General features: G+C 40.3%; 1 protein-coding gene across 28 annotated transcripts in view; it reads right to left on the minus strand.

The window, feature by feature from the left end:
• DLG2 (discs large MAGUK scaffold protein 2) overlaps positions 1 to 26,060 on the minus strand; it is a 2,072,859-nt gene that overhangs the window by 67,596 nt on the left and 1,979,203 nt on the right. For 15 of the 28 annotated variants that reach the window (XM_019450186.2, XM_019450181.2, XM_019450179.2 and 12 more), the window contains one exon: positions 2,176 to 2,319. The exons of the other annotated variants lie outside the window; for them this stretch is intronic. In XM_019450186.2, coding sequence (XP_019305731.2) covers positions 2,176 to 2,319 — 144 coding nt within the window. The remainder of the gene's footprint in view (positions 1 to 2,175; positions 2,320 to 26,060) is intronic. 28 annotated transcript variants of the gene reach the window in all.

Here is a 26,060-nt window from a genome sequence, read left to right on the forward strand (position 1 = left end):
CAATAAAAATATAATTACTCCTATGTTTATGTGTATGTATACAGATAGATCAAAATTATATGGATAAGACAAATCTTTTTGCTTCCACAGAAGGCTAAACCTACTTCAGCACTGCATTCATCATTCTGAATTGTAATTCTTGCCTTATGTACCACATTTCCCTCACTAAAGAACACGTTCCCTTTGCTGAACTGAACACTCTTATATGAATAGATTGGTGGGGCAAGGGAATTGCAAATAGAATTGAAATGATCGCCAAGACCTTAGTAGCTAGGTGTTGCCTTAAGTAGCTGACAGTTTGTCTCAAGTCTTAGATTGCCTACCTCCTCTCCTATCCCCCTGCCCTCACAAACCACCACTGCACACATACAATTTCTCAGGAGAAGCAGATTTTGCCACCTCTCTGCTTATTTCCCTTTGATTCCATTCTGAGAATTTCCTTAGAGCATAACCACTATGCAAGCAAAATTAGATAGATCTGGGGAACAGATTTTTCTAAGATCACTGAGGACCAAGTATGGTTCTTTTTCTTTCTCCTTCTTTTCCCCCCCTCTCCTCATGAAAGAAATGTCACATCTGCTGTCATGGCAACCAAAAAGAGCTGAAGACAGCATGTAGAACTCTCAAATACGGTAGAAAAATCTGAATTACTTGCAACACAGCTCTGTCTTCCATGAACTCTGTACCCAAGTAATGAAATAGGAGGAGAGTTTCTCCATCTAAGTTCCCAGAATGACTCATTTCCACCTTGACCATCTGCATCTTCCCTACTGAAGACTTTGGCAAAGCTCTACCCAGGTGAAAGGGGGTTGAGAGAGGGCAGAGGTCCACTTCTGACACTGTCACTTCTCTGGCTGGGTGGTGTGACATAAATTAATTAACACTCATGAGCCACAGGTTTTTGTAATGCAAAATTAGTCCAATAACTACTTTCAGACAGAGCTGCTATAAGCATTAATAAGACATATGAGGCAGCCAGCTCACGGTGAGTGCACTGTAGCAGCGTGTAGCAGAGCGGTTAAGAATAGACTCAGGGGTCACACTGTCACGGTCATTTCCTGATTCTACTGCTTCTTACCAGTTATATAGCTGGTTTTCTGCACAAGCTACTTAACCTTCCTGAGGCCTCAGATTTCTCATACATAACAGTTATGATGACAACAGCAATGGTAACAGTACCCCCATCATAAAATTGTTGCATGGATGGAATGTCACGTAAGGTAATACATGTGAAATAGAGCACGCACAGCAATGCCTGGCACATAGTGACAATCATCAAGTTTCAACTGGTATTATTTTCTTTGCTGTCCCCTTTGAGTGGATATCCATAAAAATCCTTTCTATAGATTCTACTCTGGGTTAACATAGTAAGCTTGAGACTGCTATCCTTAAAAAAAATTTTTTTTAATGCTTATTTATTATTGAGAGACAGAGTGTGAGCAGGGGAGGGGCAGAGAGAGAGGGAGACACAGAATCTGAAGCAGGTTCCAGACTCTGAGCTGTCAGCACAGAGCCCAACATGGGGCTTGAACTCACAAACTGTGAGATCATGACCTCAGCCAAAATTGGACACTTAACCGACTGAGCCACCCAGGCACCCCAAGATTTCTATCCTTAAAAAGACCTTCCTACAAGGGTGGCTCATGGCTGACATCTGGGAAATTAGATTTTGGTTCTATTTCCCATTAAGAATGGCTCACCATGCCTAAACTGTGTATAAACAACATTTAAGGTGAACATTTGTTTTTCTTCTGTGAATCTGGAATTGTGGTATGTGCCAGGCAGAAGGTGACTACATGACCAGTCCCCCATATAAACCCTGGACCGTGAGGGGCGCCTGGTTGGCTCAGTCAGTTAAGTGTCTGACCTCAGCTCATGTCATGATCTCACGGTTCATGAGTTTGAGCCCTGCATCAGACTCTGCTGTCAGCACAGAGCACACTTCAGATCTGGATCCTCTGTCTCCTTCTCTCTCTGCCCACCCCCCCCTTCTCTCTCTCTCTCCCTCTCTCTTTCTCTCACACACATACACACACACAGACACACACACACTCTCTCTCTCTCACTCTCAAAAATAAACAAACATAAAAAAAGATAATAAAAATAAAACAACAACCCCCCCCCCCCCCCGAACTTTGAGTCTTTAATAAGCTTCCTTGTAGACAACATTTATACCTGCTGTCACAATTTGTTGCTGGAGGAATTAGGCATGTCCCATGTGACTCCACTGGGAGAAGGCTCTTGGAAGCTTGCGCCCAGTTTCCTCTGGATTTTGTCCCAAGCTCCTTTCCCTTTGCTGATTTTGCTTTGTGTCCTTTTCTGTAATAAATCATAGTCCTGAGTATGTCTATGCTGAGTTCTGTGAGCCTTCCCAGTGAATCATCGACCCTGGGAGTTTTCTTGAGGGTCCCCAACACTCTACAGATTGCAAATCAGTTTCACATACACTACCTCATTTGTGACTCAATCCATTCTGACAAAGAATGTATGATGGATACAGCATTATCCCCTTTTTACAGATGAGGGATAGACTAACCTCAGCATACATGGCTTAGGGTCAGCAACTTCAGGCTGCAGCTTGGGTCTCCTGACCCACAGTCCTGCTACAATGCTCTTCAACTTGTTCTCCATGACCCCCTCCCCCGAAACCTGAGAGGTGGTGACAAGGTGGCAAGGATAATAACCATGATGGCTACCACTCCTTATGCTCATATTAGGTGCCCTGGCACTTTGTATCCATTGTCTTATTTGACATCATAACAACCTGAAGGTAAAAATTAGTATCCTTATCTTACAGATGAGGAAAGGAAGCTCAGGACGGTAGGGCACCTGCCCAGGTCACATGTACACATGTGGTGGAGACTGCACCTAGAATATGGTCTGTCTGGCTCCAAAATCCATGTTATTGGACATTTCATTGTGAGGCTCAGTTTTGCAGCCTGTTATCCTCTGGTCTTGCTCACAATTTAGCAGTACCAGGAGTTTTTATCCTCCCTTCAGGGCTGACTATCCCCTCCCACCCTCCCCCCCAAATCCCCAAAGCTCCCTTACTGCTCACTTCTTGTCCCAGTATTTTTTAAAACAAATTTTAAATGTTTTATTTATTTTTGAGAGAGCACAAGTGAGGGAGGGGCAGTGAGAGGGGGACAGAGGATCCAGGGCGGGCTCTGCACTGACAACAGCGAGCGATTTGGGACTCGAACTGCAAGACCATGACCTGAGCCTAAGCTGGACGCTCAGCTGATAGGTGTCCCTATCACAGTGTTTTTTTTTTTTTTTTTTTAATCCTAAGGGTCTTTGAACCTCTGGTTTAGCACCAGGCTCTTTCTGGATGTCAAGCCATCAGGAAAACTGGCAGGTGGCTGCCAAGAAGGCAGGCTCTAGGGTGAGACTGCTTGGGTTTGCAACTTTTTGACCATGTGAATTTTAAGCAAGTTAACTTGGCTTCTCTGGGCTCCAAGTTTTCTTAACTGTAAAACTGGCACATAATAACAGCACCTACCCCAAAGGGATGTGGTGAGGATTAAGTAAAATAATATATGGAAAGTACTGTAACAGCAGCCTGGCACTAGTGATTGCTCAATAAATGGTGGTTACTATTACTCTTATAATTGTTTTTCTGAAAAATGTGCTGGCCTTGACTCAGGGAATCTGCTGGGACTGTGGCCCTTAGTAGCTGTCTTGTGGACTGTGTACAAAAAACATCTAAAATATCTCTCCAACCTCAGAGTCCAGTTCAGCACTGGGCACAGAGTAGACCCTCAGTGTCAGTCCGTGAAAATGTTTCAGAAGAACTTTGAAAGCCCCGCTTCTCTCAAGCCTGTGTCCTCATGTGTAAGGGAGGGGAGTAGAGACTGTTCTGGTGGTCCTCACCGGGCCAGACATTCAATCTACTGTGCTCTGTTCTAATTCCCAAGAATCCTGGAGGGAAGGTTTCCCACTCCTGCCTTCAGCCATAGGTATCCTCGCAGAAGGGGCTCACAACACGTTCTTCCCGAGTTCTGTTTATCTCAGACAATCTGCCGCTCTAGGATTACATGGATTTCAGACTTGTCAGGCCCCTGAAAACAAGCAGCTGATACATTTCAGTGGCTTCTGGTTCCTTTGGATATTAATGGATCTTCATGTCTGGGAAAAATGTTACAGTGCCCCATCACCTAATTTAAAAAGCGGTAAGCTGTTTTTAATTTGTTTTATGTGCTAATTCATCAGAGCAACTTTTATAAAATGCCATTAAGACTCACACTTTCCACCCAGGGTGCTTTTAACAAGTCCATTAGACAAGTAGAATTAGACAGGAATAATGCAATGACTCTCCCATCCCTCCTGCCCCTCCTGCATTTCACCATGCGGTGGCCCTTTGCCAACTGGGGAAGTCTAATAAGGGAAGTGAAGAGCTGCTCATTCTCATGGCTGTGTCACATGACTGAGATACCTGACAATTGATGGAATTTGTGCTTCTTAAGTGGCCTACAATGTGTGAAAGACTATATTTTTACCTCATCCAATGTACTGGCCAGGCAAGGCAGCATCTGGATTATATGCCAAGCTTTGGAGAGAGAAGAGACCTAGGTTATGTCCCAACTCTGCCATTCCTGCTTGTGAATTTGGGGCATGTTACTTAACTTCCTAGATGATCTCTTCACCAGAGATCATCATTCCATCAACTATGAAATGCAGAGAATGATGATTTTAAGTCAAAAGATTGTTATGAAGATACCACTCTAGGGTGACGCATGAGAAATGTCCAACACACACACACAGAATGAGTTCCACTTTGTTATTATTCTGACAACAATTTTGCCAGGTAAACCTTTTTTATCTCATAAAGGAAATGAGACCCAAGGAGCTGAAATGAAAAAAAGCTAATAAGTAGCAGAACCAGGATTCAAATATAGATAGATGTGTCTGAATCACAAGCCCATGCTCCTGACTGTAGAATTGAGCCTGGAATTCCTGATAAGGAATGTTGTCCTTAGACCTCATCTCCAGAGATTTCATGATTTGGTGATTGCATTTATAATGACACCATGGACTAGACATGAGGGGAGAGGCAAGAGTAGTTTACTGAGTGCACAGTTAGTTCTCACAACTGCCTCACAGTACATGGATTAGCCTTGTACTGCAGATGAGGAAATATAGACTTAAGCAATATGCCCAGTGACATACCAGCTAGCAAGTGATAGGGCAGGACTGAATTCAAGACCTGTTTGCCTCCATCATTTATGTTATTAAAAGCAAGTTGCCATATTTAAAAGCCTTGAACTAAAGCCTAATTACCAGTTGAAAAATCCAAAACCAAAAACCAAAAACACCCCCAAAAAACCTAACCCTTCCACCCCCAAAAACCCTGTCTGACTCTAAGGCTTGTGGACTTGCTACACCAACCCATGTGTTGTTTTTGCAAGGAACCCTCTCCAATCAAAACCACCCGTATTCTCTATTGGGTTTAGACTGCAGTAATATTTAATAATCATGGACCATAAGAGCACATGTGTTCTCTGTGTTGTTCAGAGGACTGAATTTTGGCTGACCCACTTTAAGGTTGGTATAGCAAAGAATCACAAGGGTGAAGAGAACCCCCAGGACCATGCCGGTAAGAACTGGAAAAATTACTTGATGTGTCTTGTGGTTATCGAAAATATGGTAGGGAAAATAATTCCCTAACCCCTTCTTTGCAAGGATGTCCACACCTCAATCCCCAGAGCCTGCGAATATGTTACCTTATGTGGCAAAAGGGATTTGCAGATATTATCAAAGTTAAAGGTCTTAATATGGGGAGAGTATCCTTGATTTTCTGGGTGGGCCCAATCCAATCACACGAGTCCTTAAAAGTAGAAGAGAAGGCAGAAGAATAGGTCAGAGAGCTGTGACATGAGGGGTACATGACTGCCATTACTAGATTCGAAGATGGAGGAAGGTAATTTGTCATAGCAGCAGTAGAAAACTAATAACAGAGGACAAGGAAGAAGATGGTTTACTAGAAGGCAGGTAGAAGGCAAAGGCTACCAGTTTGATGATCCTGTTGAAGATTCTTTGGAATAAAAACAACTACTCAACAACTATAATAACAGCCCACTAAATGCCTATTATTGGCCAGCCATGTGCAAAGTACCTTTGTTTCACATAATTTTATCTTACTGAATCCATGTAAATAGCTTATAATAGAAGTATGATGATTTCTACTTTGCAGATAAAAAACGTAAGGCTTTGATTTGTTAACACTTATACTTTATCCAATTATCACAAAAACCCTATGAGATAAATACTATTGTTCTTATGTTCAAATAAGGAGACGGAGGCACAGAAGTGCAGCCTTTTATTTCTCTGAGGTTGTAAAGCACTCTGCTTGCACCTCTCTTGGAAAGCCTACAATGTCCAGTCTTGAATGGGAATGTGTTTTACCTCCTTTATCGGATTAAAAGCTATTGAAGGTCAGAGGCTCCCAGGTACAGCTTCTGCACAGAGTCTTTGTAGATGCTTTATACATGAACAAATCGAGGTACCTGGGTGGTTCAGTTGGTTAAGTGTCTGACTTTGGCCCAAGTCATGGTTTCCTGGCTCATGAATTTGAGCCCCACGTCAGGCTCTGTGTTGACAGCTCAGAGACTGGAGCCCGCTTCGGATTCCATGTCTCCTTCTTGCTCTGCTCTCCCCAACTTGTGCACACATGCTCTCTCTCTCTCTCTCTCTCTCACAAAAATAAATAAACTTAAAAAAATAATTGAACAAATCAACCAGTAGGTTACTTCCTTCTGTGCTGTGAACTTGTTTGGGCTACAGAAGACTTTGTTTCCATGACAAATTTAAGACCCACGAAGTGGAGTGCTTTGACCCAATTTCCTTAGTCTTTTGAAGTTGAGGCTTCTGCTTGATTAGAGGAGACTTGGTTCTCACCTCTCTGTGCAGGAGGAGAACGAACAAGAACAGCGGAAGATAAAGTCTGCTCTCTGCTGCATCCCACTGTGCCTGACTTAAGTGGATGTGTTCCGTTGTTGATGTAAGCAGCTGAGGATAGTGTAAAAAGTGTAGACATTGGAGTAAAAAGACACACTCAAGTGAGTCCACCTCTTTCTAGCTGAGTGTCGCTGAGAAAATCTGCGGATCAATCTGAGCCTTTGTTTATCAATGAATGGGTTTAATCTTTCCTAGGTCTCAGCATATTTGGAGAGATTGAATGAGACAACATAGGAAAAGTCTTTAGCACACTAACTGCCAACCAGTAGTTCCTTTATTTCACCCCTTCCCTACTATAAAAATGAGAGAGTTATTTCTACAAGTATTGGCAGGAGATGATAATACGGTGTTTTTAAAATACAATATAAAAATACACATATAGTAAACTTTCTCAAAACATTTTCCCACTGGGGGGATGTGGGAAAGGGATATGCACTGGGAGCAGAGGGATCTGTACTTTAGGTGCTATCATTTTTTAAATTCAGCCATTTCCAATAGTTTTTCCTTCTTTTTATTTTTTTTAAGTTTATTTATTTTGAGAGAGAGAGCATTCATGAGGGAGGGGCAGAGAGAGAGAGAGTAGGAAAGAGAGAATCCCAAGCAGGCTCCGCACTGTGAGCACAGAGCCTGAGTTGGGGCTTGAACCCACGAACAGTGAGATCATTACCTGAGCCAAAATCAAGAGTTGGATGCTTAACCAATTGAGCTACCAGATGCCCCTAGTTTTTCCTTCTTAAAAGCATTCATTTGCCCATTCACGAATCTAATAAATGTTTCAAAAATAGAGATGGCACCCTGCAAGTAGATAGAAGCTTGGATGGAATTAGGAAAGCAGGACTCTGGTTCTGGCTTCAACGTAATCTCACTGTATGATCTTGTGTAAATTTCTTTATCTCTTTGGGCTCCAGCTTCTATGTAATCAACAGGCCAAAAGCACTTCTTGAAGCACGTTTCAGCTATTATATTCTATGCCTTTGTCTAGCAAGGCACTGTTGGGGACTCAGGTTAACCTTCCACGTGTCTGGGGGCGCCTGAGTGGTTCAGTCAGTTAAGTGTTCGACTCTTGATTTTGGCTCAGGTCATGACCTCACAGTTTGTGAGTTCGAGCCCTGTGTTGGGCTCTGCTCTGACAGCATGGAATTTGCTTGGGATTCTCTCTCTCCCTCTCTCTCTGCCCCTCCCTGGCTCGTGCTCTCTCTCCCTCTCTCTCTCTCTCTCTCAAAATAAATAAATTAACATTAAAAAATCTTTCCATGTGGCTGATAGTATGTGTGTCTCCGAGGATTGTGTTTGCTTTGTGAAAATCACTACTCTGTGTCATCTCCTCCACCAATCCTAGAACCTCTTTTCCCCTCCCTACACCCTCACTGGGAGTTAAACACCCCTCTCATATGCTCTTATATCACATTGTATTGTGACTTTTAATCTTTGCAAATTCTAATTTGTATATGCATGGGGGGAAGGAGAGGCTCATATTCATCCTATCCCCAGGGTCTACCACAAAGCAGATGTCCAATAAAAGTTATTTTTTGTTATTAAATTTGTCACCTATTCTTCTCATAGAGCAATTCCTGGGATTCAGTTGTTTACATTCTTTCCTAGAAGGCAGGTACAATTGGCAACAATAGGTAAGAAAAGCCTGTGCAGCATCTGGCATTGGGCTCCCTATCTTTCTTAGGACGATGAAGATCTGTGCAATTTTCCTGTCTCTCAAGTCAGAACATGTTCATCTCAGGGAAGAAGGCAACACACAGCTCTGTATAGACTAGTTTTCATGTCTCCTCGAGGAGCCATAACATACATACCCCTGTGGATCAGTCATCATATCCAGACCGACTGAAGTCTACTGTGGCCACTTAATTTCCCATCTATTTCAATAATGAATTAATTGTCCATGGTGAAAAGGGTGGCTGAATCCACCAGTGGAACAGTCTTAGTGGATAACACATTAGCTTCTGTCAGTCCTTGCCAAGAGAGCACTAAGACGCTGTCTTTGAGTGATTACTGAACACGGTAGGACTTACAATGTGCCAGGCACTGGTCTAGGTATTTAGTATCCATGATTCATAGATACTCCTTAAAGTGCAGGCATTATTCCATTTTATAGAAGGGTAAAAATGCACTGTGGTGTCACATGGGTTATGCCATGTGATCATTAATAACCTTATAAGGCAGGTTTGTCCTCTGGAAAGATACTCTTCTCGGGTTGCCTGAGTGTCTCAGTTGGTTAAGCATCCAACTGTTGATTTTGCCTCAGGTCATGAACTCATAGTTCCTGAGACGGAGCCACATCAGGCTCTGCGCTGACAGCGTGGAGGCTGCTTGGGATTCTTTCTCTCCTTCTCTCTCCATCCACCCCCCTAATATATAAATAAATAAACTTAAAACAAACAAACAAAAAGATGCTGTTCTTATCATGCCAGACTGTTTCCTTCTGTGTTTGGAGGATATTGGGAAACTGTCAATTTCTACTGTACCCAATGGGTCAGGCAGTCACTGTCATGACTGGAGATGGAATTAATTGGGCACCAATGAGAGGTCCTTACAGCCTGGGCCTCTCCACAGTTGTGGCAATTTGATGATAATCAGGGAAGAAGCATTACTTCTAGGGTCAACAACTCTCTCTCTCTCTCAGTCTCTCCTGAGTCATCAGTGCTCTCCATGCCTTAGGGACACAGTGTGAGCAGACTTCCTGTGTCCGGAGGCCACTGTGTTGATCATTTCAGACAAGTGATCATTAGAAGCTCCAGGGACGGGTCCCACTCCAGCCTGCTTTCTCTCTCAGGGTGTCCTAGCAATCTGTCAGGTTGGTTTACATGGCAGTCCCAACTGACAGGACCTCATCTGAGGGAAGCAGAGGCAAGTCTGAACCTGCCCAAAGGCATGGCTCCACAGACCATGGCGGATGGTACTTCAGATTTCAGGGTTGAGTTGAGGCTGTAAAAATTAATCATCTTAAAACCATTGTCTTTTCCCCCAAATGCCATCAGCCAGCTACTCGGAAATTGAAATATGGGAAAGGGAACATGGCCAAGATGAATAGCCCAGGCTTTATGACAGTTCTGAAAGCTTTTATGTTCTGGCCTTGTTTATCAGGCAATCAAAATATATTAATCAAGATATTGCATAAAGGCTGACAGAGCCCTGACTGCAGGCTTTTGTTTCTGATCCAAGCTAAAAATGTATATCAATCAGATAGTCTTGGGTTCAAAGAGTAGCTCTGCCATTTAACCAGCTGTGTGATTTTCATCTCTGTCCCTGGGTCTCCAAAGATGCAAAAGGAGGGACAAGATCGCTGTCCAATAGAGTCCTTATGAGAATTACACATATAAGACATTTTAGAACCTAGTAGGCTCTCAATATTTGTTAACTGAGTCTAAAGTCTAAATTCCTTTCCTGTAAATTCCATCCCTTTTTTCTAGTGTTGCTCACTAGAGCACAAACAAAGCAAGCCTACCTCTGCTTTCCAATAACACTTTAAGTATTTACTGACTGACAAGTAAGATCAGTTGGCTTGCCACCTGGTTTAGAAGAGATATTGGAAAAAGTTCATTTCTCTCATGAGCATATGGAAAAGGGGAGAAAGACATCCAAGAACATTTGACATGACTACTCCAAATCCTTAGTAGTAGTGTATCAGGGTTGGTAATGAAATTCATATATCACGAAACCAGACATTTGGACAAACTTCTGAGCTCGCTTTTTTGTCTACCAGTTTTCAGAAAACTGGATGGGAACAACAGGCCTGGATTGAGGGAAAGGATGACCCAGAATTAGGGAAAAAGTCACCTCAAAATCTCTCCTATGTCCATAAATGTTCCCATTATCACTTTTTGAATGAGGACACATAAGATAGAAGATGGTTCCATTCTCATCCAGGTAAAAATAGTGAGTTCAGGATGCAATTTAACTTCCACTTATGGATATGAGATAATACTCATTTAATGCACTATCATTTACAGGGTGCCTCCTATATGCCGATCACTGTGTTATTTGCTGAGGACTCAGCAATGAACAAGGGGCTTGCTTCCTGTTCTTACGGATCTTAATGTTGGGTTGAGAATAGAGGTAAGGGCATATTTATTCAGCTACTCACATATTCATTTATTCATTCAGCAAATATTTATCAAGCATGTACCAATGATGATATTAGGAGCTTTGGGTCTATCAGTGAATGAAAACAGATAAAAATTCTGCCTTCATGGAACTTATATTTTCATGAGAGGCCATGGAAATCACCACACAGCATAACAGGAGTTGATACTTGCTATGGAAAAGGTTAAAAAATAGGGCAGAGTAAGGGGTATCAGGATTTTTAGACAGGGTAGAACTGTGGTAGTGGTGAAGGTTGCATTTTTTGGGTGGGTGGGGGTGATCAAGGTAGGATTCACTGAAAGACAGGTGAGGCAAGGCTTGAAGGAGGTGAGGGAGTTAGTCATGAAGATATGTGAGGACAGTGTTTTAAGAAGAGGGAAAAGTCAGTGCAAAGAACCCAAATATAGTTAGAAGTCAGTGCAATATGTGCTATCATATGACTTAGTATGGGAGGCTACAGGATCATAGAGCAGGAACCCCCATCAGGTGCTCAGAAAGATGCTGATGAATGGATAGTTCTCCCAGATCTACTAGCCGAGAGGCAGCAGCACACCTACCCACCCCACCCAACTGAGCAGGTGTGTCCTTCAGGCATTCTCCTATGGGAACCTCATCTCTAACAACAGTCATCTCACACCTTGGGGATTCTGCTTCTTCCTTCAGTGTTTCCTGCTTCCTGCCTCTCTTTGGAAGCAGGCATGTGAGCGGGGCCATGGAAAACCTTCCCTTCTCTCAGATGCTCTGTCACAACTCACACCATGCAGGGGGAGTTTTTCAGCCAAGAATTTTTCTTAACATTGTTTAAAAAGTCAAAGCACTAACTAGATAGAAACAAGAATTTTGTAAATTTCAATCCTTTCTATGAAACTCATAACTTTCTCTGCAACCCCTGTCTGAGTCTATCCAGAGATAGGCTGAGCCTATTCCTTCTCTGTGCCAGGTTGCTACCTCATACAAGGTCTTGTGTTTGCACTCAGCAGGCTACATTTTACTTGGTTTGCTGTGGATCTGTTTTCTCTTCTAGACTTCTCAGTTCCTGAGGGTTAGGACAGAGTCTCATTCATCTGTGTATCTCTTGAATGGAGCATGGAGCAGGAGGTGCTCACAACACAAGGCTAAATGGAATTGAACTGAATTCAGAACCCACACTGTGTGACCTTGGGAACATTACTTCATCTCTTCAAGTCTCTTTTGGTTACCTCATCTGTAAAATGGGATTAAAAATACTATATTTTATCAATTTTAAGATGTACCTTTTTTCATTTCCATCTCTCTACAGTTAGGATGCATTGTATCTTACCATCAGCGCCATCTCATAATTTAATTGACAATATCTCTCCTTTCTTGGGATGTGCAGAGTGCATCTTACAATCAATGACAACCTAGATTCACTGGAAAGTGTAGGAACTGTCTCACAGGCTCTTGTGAGGATTAATGAATTATGGATTAAAAAGCCCTCAGATCAGATCATGAGCTGCTCTTATTGTCATACATTATGGGTCACATAGGGTCATCCCAACTTTTACTCTCCTGTACACATTTTTCTTTTAAATAACCCCCTGTAGTATCCTGTGTTCAGTGACTGTTCAGAAAGTGCTGACAGGCCAAATGCTGGGCTGTAACCTGACTTGCTTACGGAGAGTTCTGTTCAGCATTTTTGCTTAGTTGAATGATGTGCCTGTAGGAAATGCCCCAGCTCTTGTGAGTAGTTTAGGAATTTAGGGAAAGAAGATGGAACTAATGATATCCAGAATATTAATGTCTATGCTTTTAGTCTTTATAGTTTCTGTGAATATTAGTAGCATTTACTCCAATAGCACAACTGTTTAGTGCTAATGTTTTCAAGCTGGGGCATTTTCTGTATGCCTAGTGTAAGTCCATCCATTCATTCATAGTCTATTGAACACCTACTACATGCCAGGTAACAGGACAATGGGAAACTTCCCAGCTCTGCCATTTACTTGTGCTGTGGCTATAGGCAATGTTTAAATTTTGTTTCTTATGAACAGATTCTCGTGTAAATTAAAGACTAATTCCTGCCTGCTATAAACTAATGTTTGTGTCCCCACAGAATTCATATGTTGAAACCTTATCATGGAATGTGGGGCCTCTGGGAGGTAATTAGGATTGGGTGTGGTCATGAAGGTAGATTAGTGCCCTTAAGAATCATAAAAGAGTTTGCTTTTTCTTTCTCTCTACCATGGGAGGGTACACTGCCATGGGAGGGTACAATGCCATGGGAGGGTACAATGGCAGTCTGGAACCTGGAAGAGGGTTCACCCCAAAACCCTACCTGGATCTCAGACATCTAGTGTCCAGAACCATGAGAAATAATTTCTGGTGTTTATAAGCCACCCAATCCATGGTTGTAGCAGCTTGAACTGATTAAAATACTGCCTAATAGACATTGTTGAGATTAAATGAGGTAACACATTTAAAACTCCTGCAACATGGTGCCTGCTGCATAGAGACATGGAAAGCTGCAAGAATAATACGTACTGGCATTGAAAACTATGTTATAACTCAACTTTCATGGAGTTCAGGAATTAATTAGTCCCAATTTGCCTTTATATTAATATTGATCTATCTGTTTAACATTTATGTGGCTCTTACTAAGTGCCAGACCTGGTGCTAGTGTTCTATTGGCAGTAAGTGCTGGGGGAGCTTGGGGTAGAGATATTTTCATGGGCTGGAGTGATGGGCAATGGGCCTTGCTCTCCCTACTGCTGCTGGCATTCCATTTAGTACATTGATCAGATAGTCTTGTAGGACTGCTCTAAGGCAGCCAGTACATAAAACTTTTAAGTGTCTGAAACCATGCATTCATTCTTTTAGTCATAGTTAATGGGTGCCTATTGTGTGCCAAGGTATTATACTAGGTATTGGTATTATAGTGATAAACTAAGAAAAACAAGGTCACTTTTGGAATTTAGAGGAAAGACAAATATAGAAGAAATAATTACCAGTATGACACATCTTAAAAAGCACATGGGAAAATAACTCATCAGAGTATGTGGTGGAGAGAAATAGAACATACCCTGGAGAGAATGAGTTAGGGAGGCTTCCAGAAGGAGGTGCTGTCTAATCTAAGACCTGCAAGATGAGCAGATATAGTCAGTGAAGATTTATATGCAGAGGCTCTGAAGGAGGAAATAGCAGGCAGTGAATCTGAAGGAAGACCAATGTCCTGGATGGGCCAAGATAAGACCAGAATGAAGGAGAGGATAGTCCTGGAGGGTGCTGCAGGCTTATGAAACACACTTTCTTCTCCTCACAGCAAAGGGAGGCCATTAGAGGATTTTAAACAAGATAGTAAGATGATCAGATTTGCATTGAAAATATCTTTCTGGATATAAAGTAGAAAGTAGATTGGGCAAGAGCCAATGCTGAGACCCCAGATAGTGGGCTGTGGTAGTAATCCAAATGATGAGGACTTGACCAGGCTGGTGGTGGTGGGATAGACAGAAGTTCCAGATATTTCCTTTAGCCAGTGTCTCTCTCACCATAATCTTAAGCAATGCTTTCAAAGTTTTATTACCAGAACAAACTTTTTTTTTTATTTAGAGGAAAGATTCTAAAAACATAGCAAATATCTGATTGAAAACAGAGAAGAAAACTGGAACTTTTGGCCTCTCTTCCACTCCAAATGTGCAGTAGCCCAAAGGCCCCTAAGAGGAACCCTGGGGCTCCTTAATTCAGAGCATGAGTACCTTCAATCTAGTACATTAGTTACCAAGCACTTTAAAGTGAAGAAACTTCTTTCTTACTGATGTCATGACACCCCCAAACCCACTTCCAATTCCCACAAGTGTCCATTCACTTTCAAAATGAAATCTTGACATAAATTCTTCTTGGAATATTTTGGGAGAATTTAGCAAAGCCTCTTTGAGATAACTAGAGATATACCATGGTATTCTGAACTCCAATTACAGAACTCTACAGGATGGAATTGTGATTAGTTCTATCAAAGAGTAAATAGCACCACTTAACAGAAGTCATTTCTATAGATATTTTTTGCACATGTTTTGAGGAAAAGACTCCTTTCTGTTCTCAGAGTTTGTTTATACCGACAAGCAGGGCATAGTTCCTTAGAAGAGAAATTTTCTTGTTAGAATGTCAACACATTCATAAAGAACAAGAGAAAGCTCCCCAGAGGAAGTCAGCAGCCCACCCAGTGAAGTATGTGTATGGGATGAGAACACTTTGATGGGCAGAGAAACATTTCTTTTAATGAGAGGAGGAAGGAATGAGAAATTGCTGCTTGATACCATTTTTGCATATTAGCCATGGCTGGGGTTTGATAAAGAAGGAAGTGGGAATCCAACTTGAAGTTGGCCAATCAGGCCTGACAGAAGTATGTAAATTGGGCAGGAAAGCATGAGAGGAACTTGGACATGATAGTTATTCCTAGACCAGTGGGCATCCAGTGGAAGGCCAGCTGAGATGATGCTGGGGAAGATGTTGGATGAGGAACTAGAGGTGAGGAGCATGTAGACTGACCCCTGGATATTGGCCCACAGTAAGGTCCACAGCTCCAATAAGTAGCCCATAAGTGAAGCCATGACTGCCCTTTCCCTTCACACAGTCCCATTTTCAGCAATCATAACATTGGGAGCCATCTTGGGAATAGCCTCTGTCCTTTATTTGTTCTCGATGCACTCTCTCTTCTCATCTAGGTCCTGTTATTTATTAAAATGCTTCTTCAATGCCCCAAGTATTGTGCTCAGTGCTGAAGATAAAAGATGAGCAAGTTATAGTATCTCTGCCCTCACACAAATGTGTGTCTAGTAGGTGAGACAATAATGTAAGCAAATCAATTATATTTAGTTTATTAAATGCAACAGAAGTATTACAATCTATAGAGGAAAGCAAGGGCTGCCCATTCTGAATGGTATGACAGTCTCCCATAACGACCCACTTCTACTGGACAGGCCAGGTCTTGTGCTCTGCAGGATCACAAGCAGCTTCTGATAATTGCCAGGGGTTAAGCCACAGACAAAAGGAAGGGTTTTGTAATCCAAGTTATGGGCAACAACTTTTAAAGCTGGAATTCCATTTGTCTTTAGGAAATTTCTATCACCTCTGATTTCAACAGGGTTGGTTATTTGATATAAGTTTCAAAGAAATATTAATCCTCTAGATTCTGCATCATGGCCATACATTCTTGTGTTGAATCAAAGGTTAGAAACGATAAACAAAATCTTCAAACAGGCTTATGTATTTCATCATTGAGTTTTAGGCATAACAGCAACTGGAAGTGGAATAATTAGGTAAGATAAATGTTTGATTCCCACCAAATTTGCCAAAAGAGAGCAGGTATTAGATTTTGAAAAAATGCCCTCCAGACTGGTAATTTGGGGTAGTGGGGAAAAGGATTTCCTGTTTTACAGATGGATGAACATCCTAAGGGAACCAACTTATTGTGAAGTTAATCTAAGTAGACTCTTTGGCAAGGAAGAGGCTCATTGCCTAGGACAGATTTAGATCAATTCTGGCAGGAAGGAATATCCACAGGGGCTGTTTCAATTTCATTTAATCAGTTAGAGAAGAAGGAGTTACCTAACATCAACTGGGGAGGATATGGAATCTATAAAATAGGGAGAAAATATGTATTTGAGTGAGGTAATTTGTTTGATAATTCACAGCGATGTGGGCTTTATAATTTCACAGTAAAGTTGCACAGTTAATGATTTTTCTAAATTGGCTCTATGGTAGTCTCTCACTGCAAGGTTTCTTGCTGCGATTTATGGTGTTTCTTTCCTCTCTCTCCTTTCATTGTTTTCAAAATGATATATTTAATAAGTAACTCTTTGGATGGCTTTAAATAGTTTTCAGTAATAATGTTTTGATAAAACTGTTAGAAGTTTCTTTTTAATTTGTATTTTATTTTTGTCTTCTGTCAATATTTTTTGACATACACCATAAAAATACCAGTTATGTATTTTTTTCCCAGGTAAAGATGCCTTAGTCTGTCTATTATATGATAGTATGGGGTTCAAGAGAGGAGGGAATGAGAAATGAAACTAATAGTTATTGAACACCTGCCATTGGTTAGCCGCTAGAGTAGATACTTTTCATATGTTGACATTGAATAATAACAGCCCTGTGACTTTGTTATGAATCTCTCCATTCTATAAATTAAAAAAAGCAAAGTTCACAGATACTGACAATGGTTACCTAGCAAGTAAATGGCAGAGTTAGGAATTGAACCTAGATCTGTCCATGTGGCTCTCCCTCCCACAGGCCTTCAGATCGAAGCACTGGCAGCCATTTGTAAGGAGATCTCTCCAAGTTCTACAGATAAAGGGTAATTTTGGTTTTCCTAAAAGATCACAGCCCTATTATTTGTACTGTAGCTTGGCAGTAAGGGTTTCCTAGATGTACAGGTCTGTTTGTTAATTATTATTTTCAAGAATAACACACTGTGCTGACAGTTATTGACAAAGCACTTTCACATATGTCATTCAGTCCTTATGGTAGCCCTAAAGAATAAGCAATGTCATTCCCTTTGATTTACACAGAGACCCAGAGAAGATGATGAAGATGATAATATAAATAGCTATCATTTACTGAATTACCACTAAGTACAAGGCAGAGTGTTAGGAACATGATGTAATTTAAAAAAACACACAGAAATTCTGCAAAGTTGGATGTAGTAGTTCCATTCCATAGATAATAAAACTTAGATTCTAAGAGTCGAAGTGAATTAATGGTCCCACAGCTAGAAACTGGTTGAGTCAATATTCAAACTAAGGTCTTCAGGCTGCATATCCTTGGCCCTCTCCTCTACCTCACAATGAACATGACAGCGGGGAGCATTTTTGGTACACTGAGACTCACTCCTCTACAGCATTTTTCTTCACATAAATATCATGCATGGTTGACCCTGTGATGGCCCCAGGAGGCTGTCAATTATCCTTACCTATCTTGGTGAATTGTTAGATGGTGAAGCTACTAGGAGAGAAATTCAGTTTGCTGAGACCTCTGAAAGAAGCCTGAGATAGAAACATAGGCTGTAAACTGGCAATCACTACCAAGGCTATCACTATCATTATTTGAATAATGAGAAGAATGTTTAAAGAACAAGGCAAATTATGGGATTTAATTAGTTTATTTTTACTATTGTGCCAATAGAATTCTTTTACATTGTTTCTATGCAAATAAGCACACAGCTTAGTACTATCTGTGCTTTCAGTATATTGAAAGAATAAATAAGGAAAACATGTTAGAGGACAACTTGGGGAGGTTTAAGTAGATTTTTCCTTTTCTCCAAAAACTTTGGTGTTCTTCCTTGTTTCTTCTTATTCTAATTAGAAATCAAGGTTAAACTACATGGACCAAACCTGTACAACAAATTCTAGTTCTTCACATTTCCTGTGTATTTTACGAATCTGCATTTGGTCTGTAGGATCCTGCAAGTAGGTCGTTCCCTCCAACTGGGGAGTTGGCAGTAACATTTGCTCCCCAGTTCTTTACTACTGGATTTAACTGAACTTTTAAATTAAAAGTTCTTTGATCATCTCCTTATTGAAGCTGTGATAGATCTTTTAAATAAAATCAAAAGCAGTTTAGGATGCTTGTGATATAGTTTCTTAATAAAGAAAACCACTTAGAGTATTAACATAACTGTGAGGATTTTGTTCTTGCTTTACTTTATCTGCTTTCTATATTCTAAGGATTGCAGAAGAAATTGTAAAAGTACAACCTTTTGTTAACCCAATGAGGGTACTGGGGAAGAGGGATTGTACTGAGTTACTTTTATGTAGCAACTACTGTGTGATAGGCTCTCTGCTAAGCAGTTCATAGCTATTATTTCAAGTTCTCACAAGAACCCTACAAGGAAGTAGGCTTTTATAATTATCCTTGTTTTATACAAGAGGAAATTGAAGTCAAGAGAGATTGTTCATCTGATCAAAAATGAAAGCTTATCTTACAGAGTCGTTGTGGGAATTAAATGAGATTGTGCTTGGCATGGTACAAAGCTGCTGTTTAAATTAATACTTATCTTATCTTGATCCCCCTTTCAATATTACTCTCAAGCATTTGCCACCTCTTTAGCATTTGGGTTCTTGAAAGAATTTCAATTTAGCATTTGGGTTCTTGAAAGAAATTTGGGTTCTGAAAGAAAACTGACAGTGACATGATTCACTGTTTTGATTTATCAAACAGCAGATACTTGGTCTGTTGGCCAGAATTTGTTGATTGCTCACCATGGACCTGTTCCAGCATATTCTTGGAAATTAGTAAGACAGTCCTAATTATTTGCATGTCTCGGGGTTTTCTACGATAAAATCATTGGTAGATATGTCCAAGTTGGTTATGGTAAAGTTAAGATGTCTGATTGTCTTCTTGTGACAAGGTAAGGTATTAGTTGCGATTCTTTCTTTAAACTTCCACCCAATCATTTATTTTAGCAAAATGTGAGGTTGAATAGGTGAAAATTATAGACATTTTCAAGAGTCCTGAGACACTGGAATGGGGTTCAGAAGGCCTAGATCCCAGTCAAAACTCTCATCCTAATTGCCTGGGTGGCCCTGTTCAGGACACTCCTCTGCTGCTTGCTTCTCAAGGGTGTTACTTATAAATTGAGGATGTTGTACTCCAGGATCTAAGTTCTCTCTCTCTTTTTTTAACTTGATATCATGAGTCAGAATCCCTTGGGGGATAGTCTGCTGGTGATATTAGGGAAAGTAAGGAAAGAAGTTTGGTACCTGTACTTCTGGATCTTTATTTATTCAGGGACCTAACTTCCCACCCACTGAAAGAAATCTTTTTAAAAAGTGATATAAGCAAGACTGTTTGCATTAATTATGGGTGTGTTATCTACTTGTTTTGAGAGAATTGATTATTCTTTCACAAGAATTAAATAAAATAGCTCCATTTATCATGTCTTATAGGGCCTTCCCTTCATCATCATCATCATTATGCTAGCCAAGATAGAAGGGCAATTGGTCACAAACAGAAGAACAATTAATTTTCTTCTGAATTGACTGGATGAAGGAAAGGGATTTGACTAAACATGTTTTAGTCACAGTCTATAAGGAATTTCACTTCAAGTGGCCATTGTGCTTCACACATATACTAAGCCAAGGAATTTACACAACTGTATCATAATTGTACAGTTGATTGTCTCTCCCAATGGCTGGTGAGCTCCTTGAGGGCAGGAATTCATCTTAATGACCGTGGCATCACCAGTGATGAGCATAATTTCTGGCACTGATCCCTTGTTATAGAATAATTAAATGAACCACCTCTAACTATTATTTGATCTTGAGACCATGAACCCAGAGGTCACCCTCAGTACTTGGTTACATCCAAAGTTATATTGCAATGATTGTGCTGAGGAATCAGTTCAGACTGTAATCTGGAGCCTTCAGAAGGGCTGATAGCTGCATCCTTAACTCACCACTCAAATTGGCTGCTCAGAAAATGAACCAAAGACATTACACCTCCTCTTCTCTCTACCTTACTGGCTTTGGAGTTACATACAACACTTTGATTTGCATCCAGAAAATTGAGAAGAAAAAGGCAGATAGCATAATAAAACAGGGTCTTTATGAAGTCCTCGTGCCATTTTAAAAATATAATAACTTTGGTTGAGAATGTGATAGACACAACCTATAAATCATATTTAAAAACAAAATGAATTTTCTGGAATTGGTAGGGATTTCTGCTCAATGTAGAGTATGTAGTAGCACATTTTCCAGAGAGTGTTCTGTCACTAAGTAAGTATTCAAATGCTGGATTAAACGTTGTTTACTACAGGGCCTTTAAGAACCTTTAATACAATCGTTTGCATTGTGAATCTACAAGAAGAGCATATAATAGGCAATTATTTCACAAACATTTGTAACAAACGATTTTGAAGAGTACATCTTAGGAATTACGGGTTTAGTGCAACTCGGACATTTCATAGGTAGGAGTACTATACAATGGTTCACCAAGTAAGGAGACTTCTTCAAGGGTATTCAAATATAGTACCTTTTATAAAGCTGGAAGTAGATTTTAGGCAGTCTGGTTCCCAGCCAAGAAAAGTATACCTATTTCCACTATGCCACATTATAGTCCTCCACTGGCCAATGAGAAAGCTTTCTGCAGTAGCAAAACTGTCTCTTCTGTTTAAAGAAGCCCTATTTACCCAATAATTATTGGTGTTTTTAATGCAATGGGTTGCAATCACGGAGATTCTTCTTTTTTTTAAATTTGAGATACTTTTGATTTCTAGTAAAAAATGATTTTCCTAGAAAATATAATTTTTCTGACTAAGATTGTATAAGAGATATGCCTTAAAATTCATCTTTTAGGGTAATTGCCCAGCTATTGAGTAGAAACATCTGGTGGGGAAAAAAAAAACATAGGTACAATGATAAAGGATGATGGGGATAGAGCAATGAGGTCCATTTTCAAAACTGGCCAGGAGCTTTCTGTCCTGCTTATGGGTGCTTGTCCTCAAGCCTAAGCTCCCGTTGACCCGAACGGAATTCCCTTCTTTCTGCCCATGTGATCCCAATCCTGTTTTTCTTTTTCTTAATTTTAATTTTTTTATTAAAAAACATTTTTTTAAAATCTTTATTTATTTTTGAGAGAGAGACAAAGTGTGAGCAGGTGAGGAGCAGAGAGAGAGGGAGACACAGAATCCAAAGCAGGCTCCAGGCCCCGAGCTGTCAGCACAGAGTCCAACGTGGGGCTCGAACTCGTGAACTGTGAGATCATGACCTGAGCTGAAGTCGGATGCTCAACTGACTGAGCCACCCAGATGCCCCAATTTTAATTTTTTTAATTAAAAAATTTTAACATTTGTTTATTTTTGAGAGAGAGCACAAGTGGGGAGGGGCAGAGAGAGGGAGTCAGAATCTGAAGCAGACTCTGCACTGTCAGTACAGAGCCTGATGTGGGGCTTGAATTCATGAACCGTGAGATCATTACCTGAGCCAAAATCAAGAGTCAGCCGCTTAACTGACTGAGCCACACAGGTGTCCCCCAATCCCATTTTTCAAGGTCCAACTCATGTTTGATTTTCTCCTACGAAGTCTTTCTGACAATTTCAGTGCCTTTCCACTGTCCTCCTTATTTGTTACTGATCTTGGTTGGATGAAATACCAAGTCATGGAGTTGGAAGAGCGAAGCAGACCAGACATGAATTCTGGCTCTGCCTGTATTTGACAATCTAGGAAACCTCATAGTATTCCTATGAAGAGTCTCTGTCTGTCTGTCACATACACACACACACACACACACACACACACACACACTTATATATATGCTTAGCATAGTGTCTAGCACAAACATGTTAAAGAAAGAATTATCTTTCTAATTGTTCCTTGGATATTAGACCAATCTGCTCAACTCAATTAAAAGCTAAGGGCAGAGGGTATGGTATGCATATACATTTTTTCTTTCTCTTTCACTCTCCACAATGCTAAGAACATGCTTTCATTCAAAAACAATATGTTAAATGCCTCTTAGTAGCTGATGAACATCTCTCAGTAGATGTTTGCAATTTATTTTATCTTATGGAAAGGCTTATATGAGAGTAAATGAAATGCAGTATGCAAATTTCTGAAAACAGTGTCTAAGTAACTAGTAAGTGCCATTATTATCACCACTAAAAGTACATAAATTTGTTTTATTGCTCTGCTAATACTTGGAAAGAACTATTATATTTTGATTCCATCTCGAAAGCTAGTGATTTTTGCCCAGGAACAGAAAATCCAGTTGGAACATATGACCTTCTAGTAATGGAAACAAGGGAGACAAAAACAGGAAGGAGTCATCTGATTCTTACCTTTTGGGTGACTCATTGCAGGCGTGGAGTAAACAGGTATGACAAAGTTAACTATGTATAACTTGATAGGAGGGACAAGGAAAAGTCACATCTTAGTGGAGTCAAAAGTAGAATATTTACTTGACTCCACCAAATTACTGGATTTCTTTGTAGTGGCCTCATGGACTTAAAGCTAAAATGATTTCATAAGTCCTTTTTTTTAACGTTTATTTTTATTTGACAGAGAGACAGAGAGCAGGCAAGGGAAGGGAAGAGAGAAAGGGAGACAGAATCCCAAGCAGGCTCCGCGCTGACGGTGCAAAGCCTGATGCATGGCTTGAACTCAGACCAATGAAATCATGACCTCTGCCAAAACTAAGAGTCAGAAACTCAACCAACTGAGCCACCCGCCACCCAGGCACCCCTATATAAATCCTTTTTAACTTCTATTTGAGGCTACTTTTTTCAGAAACAGCAACAGTGAAAGGAATATTGGAGAAAGAATTGGAAGACTGGGAATCTAGTGTGTCTCCATCACCTATTAATGGGAAGAGTCTGACTTTCTCTGTCTTGATTTTCTCAATTATAAGATGTTATTTCATCCAAAGAACAGTAAGGTGCTCTTAAGTGCTAAGTATTCACTGTTCTAGGTGCTGCGGTGCTGGCATAAGAAGCTAAGCAAGGCAGTCTAATGGGAAGACGGAAAAAGTAAACCAATGATTAGAAGACTTAAGAGATTTAAGTAGAAGCCCTGCCTCTATCATCATCTACCTTTCATGCTTCCTTTATTAATGAGAAAATCAAAACAGAATGAATTAAATTACTTGCAATTGTCACAAAGAAATAATGCGGTTTTCACAACAACCCAGTTTTAAGTGTGATCATCAGAGTCATTCAAAGATATGAAACACAGGCTTTTCTTTCTTTGAGAAGCAGCATTCCTGAAAAGTCATTGATAATATCTTAAAAATCTATTTTTAGTTGAGTCAAACAAATTTCTATTTAAAGATTTCTACTTCCTGTTTTTTTCTGTTCTGATTTTGATTTGTTTAAAGAATGAGGTACATCTAAATTTTCAGGACAGTCCCTGAAGGCCATTATAAATCACAGTGCTGTTTCTGTCAGAAATATTACAGGAGGGGTTACATGGCAGTTAGAACAGTACAGAAAATAGAAAGATAATGGGGGCACCTGGGTAGCTCAGTCGATTAAGCCTCCGACTTTGGCTCAGGTCATGGTCTCATAGTTTGTGAGTTTGAGCCCCATGTCAGGCTCTGTGCTGACAATGTGGAGCCTGCTTGGGATTCTCTCCTTGCTCGTCCCCAACTTGTGTGCTCTCTCTCTCTCTCAAAATAAATACATAAACTCAAAAAAAAAAACCAGAAAGATTATGGAATAAAAGTATAAACAATAATGACCACCTTATTGAGTGTTTGTTATATGTCAGACTGTTTACATATATGAGCTCATTTTATCTCTTCAACATTTTTATCCCCATTTTACACCTGAGGAAATTAAGGATCAGAGTGGTCAAGTGACCTGCTCAGGTCCACAGCAAGAGACTGTGTGTGAGATGTTGATCTGAGATGCAAACTCTGTTAAATAATGATCTTTCCAGGATATGATGCGATGTGGAGGGTGGAGAGGGTCAAACCAAGGGTACTTCTCTTCACTCTTATGAGTCGGGCAGCAAGAGAGGGGTGAATAAGTAAATATAGGGTACATCACCCCCCAAATGGAGAAAACATTACCTATAGAAGAGACTGTGTTAACAAAGTGGGATGTTAGATTGCTTCTAAGGCAGAGGCCACATGGAAGGACTTGGCCAAGTTCATCCCAGAAATTCATTCTGTCTGAAAAATTCTTCAAGCTGCAGGAAAGCAGGGCCATCTGTTTAAACAGGACAGCTCTGTAGGAATAGCTTCATGAGGATATGTTAAATAAAATCCAGACTTTCAAGCCATTCCCCTGTAAAAGCAGAGAGAATGAGCTGAGCTTATTTTCCCTTGTCTATAAAAAGTTAAATCTATGTCTGGTCACTTCATGTAGTCTTTTGTTCAAGCACTTAGCACAGTGTCTGGAACATGGTGACTGCTACTACCTACTTGCTACTATTATCTAAAAACCTATAACTGTCAAGCACACTGAACATGGGTCCCATCAGTCTTGTACCTCAACCTGCACTGCCTCTAACCCATATATCAATTATAAAAATCCACTGGCTAGCATGAGAAGTCTATACTCATGCTGCACAAGTAGACCTCTCAGATCCACTGTTTATTAACATACAACATGGAGATAAACATTCCCATTAATTCCTAGGATGCCTGTAATGGACCTAACAATATAAGCACTCTGTGAACAGCAAATGGCTATCCAAATGTGAAGGAATGTCCATACTTGCTCCTTAATGCTATTTTTATTTTTTTAATAAATTTTTTAAGTGTTTATTTATTTTAGAGAGAGTGAGACAGAATGTGAAAGGGGGAGGGGCAGAGAAAGAAAGGGAGACACAGGATCTGAAGTGGGCTCCAGGCTCTGAGCTGTCAGCACAGAGCCTGATGCGGGGCTTGCAACCACGAACTATGAGATCATGACGTGAGTCAAAGTTGGATGCTTAACTGAGTGAGCCACCCAGGCACCCCTCCTTAACGCTATTTTTAGAATACTTTTCTCATGAAAACACTTTTCTTAATGGTTTAGGTCAATGTTTTAAATCATTTTATTCTAAGGGACTTCTCCCAATAGGCAAATGGTACTGGGGACAATGGGCACATTTATGTTATAGATATTTGTTGATTTTGCTTTTTAAATAAATTTTGTTTGTGTTTATTCAATTATTTAATTTAATTTAAGTAATTTTATCTGTAAACAATTTATAAACCAAGTTACCATGCAAGAGGCCACAGAGCAATATACGAAGAGCAATGGAATTTGAAAACAAAGTTATCTGGCCTGAATTTTATCTCTTTCCCTTAAGAACTTTCAAATCCCTGTCCCCAGAAAGAGTTCCCTAGCCCTGTTAAAAGAATTGTTAAAACAATTTCTGTATCATTCTGAACCTCCATTTTCTTATCTTTGAAATAGAAATTGCACCACCCTGACTACTCAAGGGAATTTGTGAGGATTAAATAAAATAACAGACAATGCTAATGTACAATATTGTTATTGGGCAGAAAAGTGTGCATGTTGCATTAATAAACTGGAACGATGCCTTCTTTTTTTTTAACTGTTTTTTAAATTA

Source organism: Panthera pardus, unplaced genomic scaffold (assembly GCF_024362965.1).
Source record: "Panthera pardus isolate Hobbes unplaced genomic scaffold, ASM2436296v1 HiC_scaffold_12, whole genome shotgun sequence".
NCBI classification, from domain to species: domain Eukaryota; kingdom Metazoa; phylum Chordata; class Mammalia; order Carnivora; family Felidae; genus Panthera; species Panthera pardus.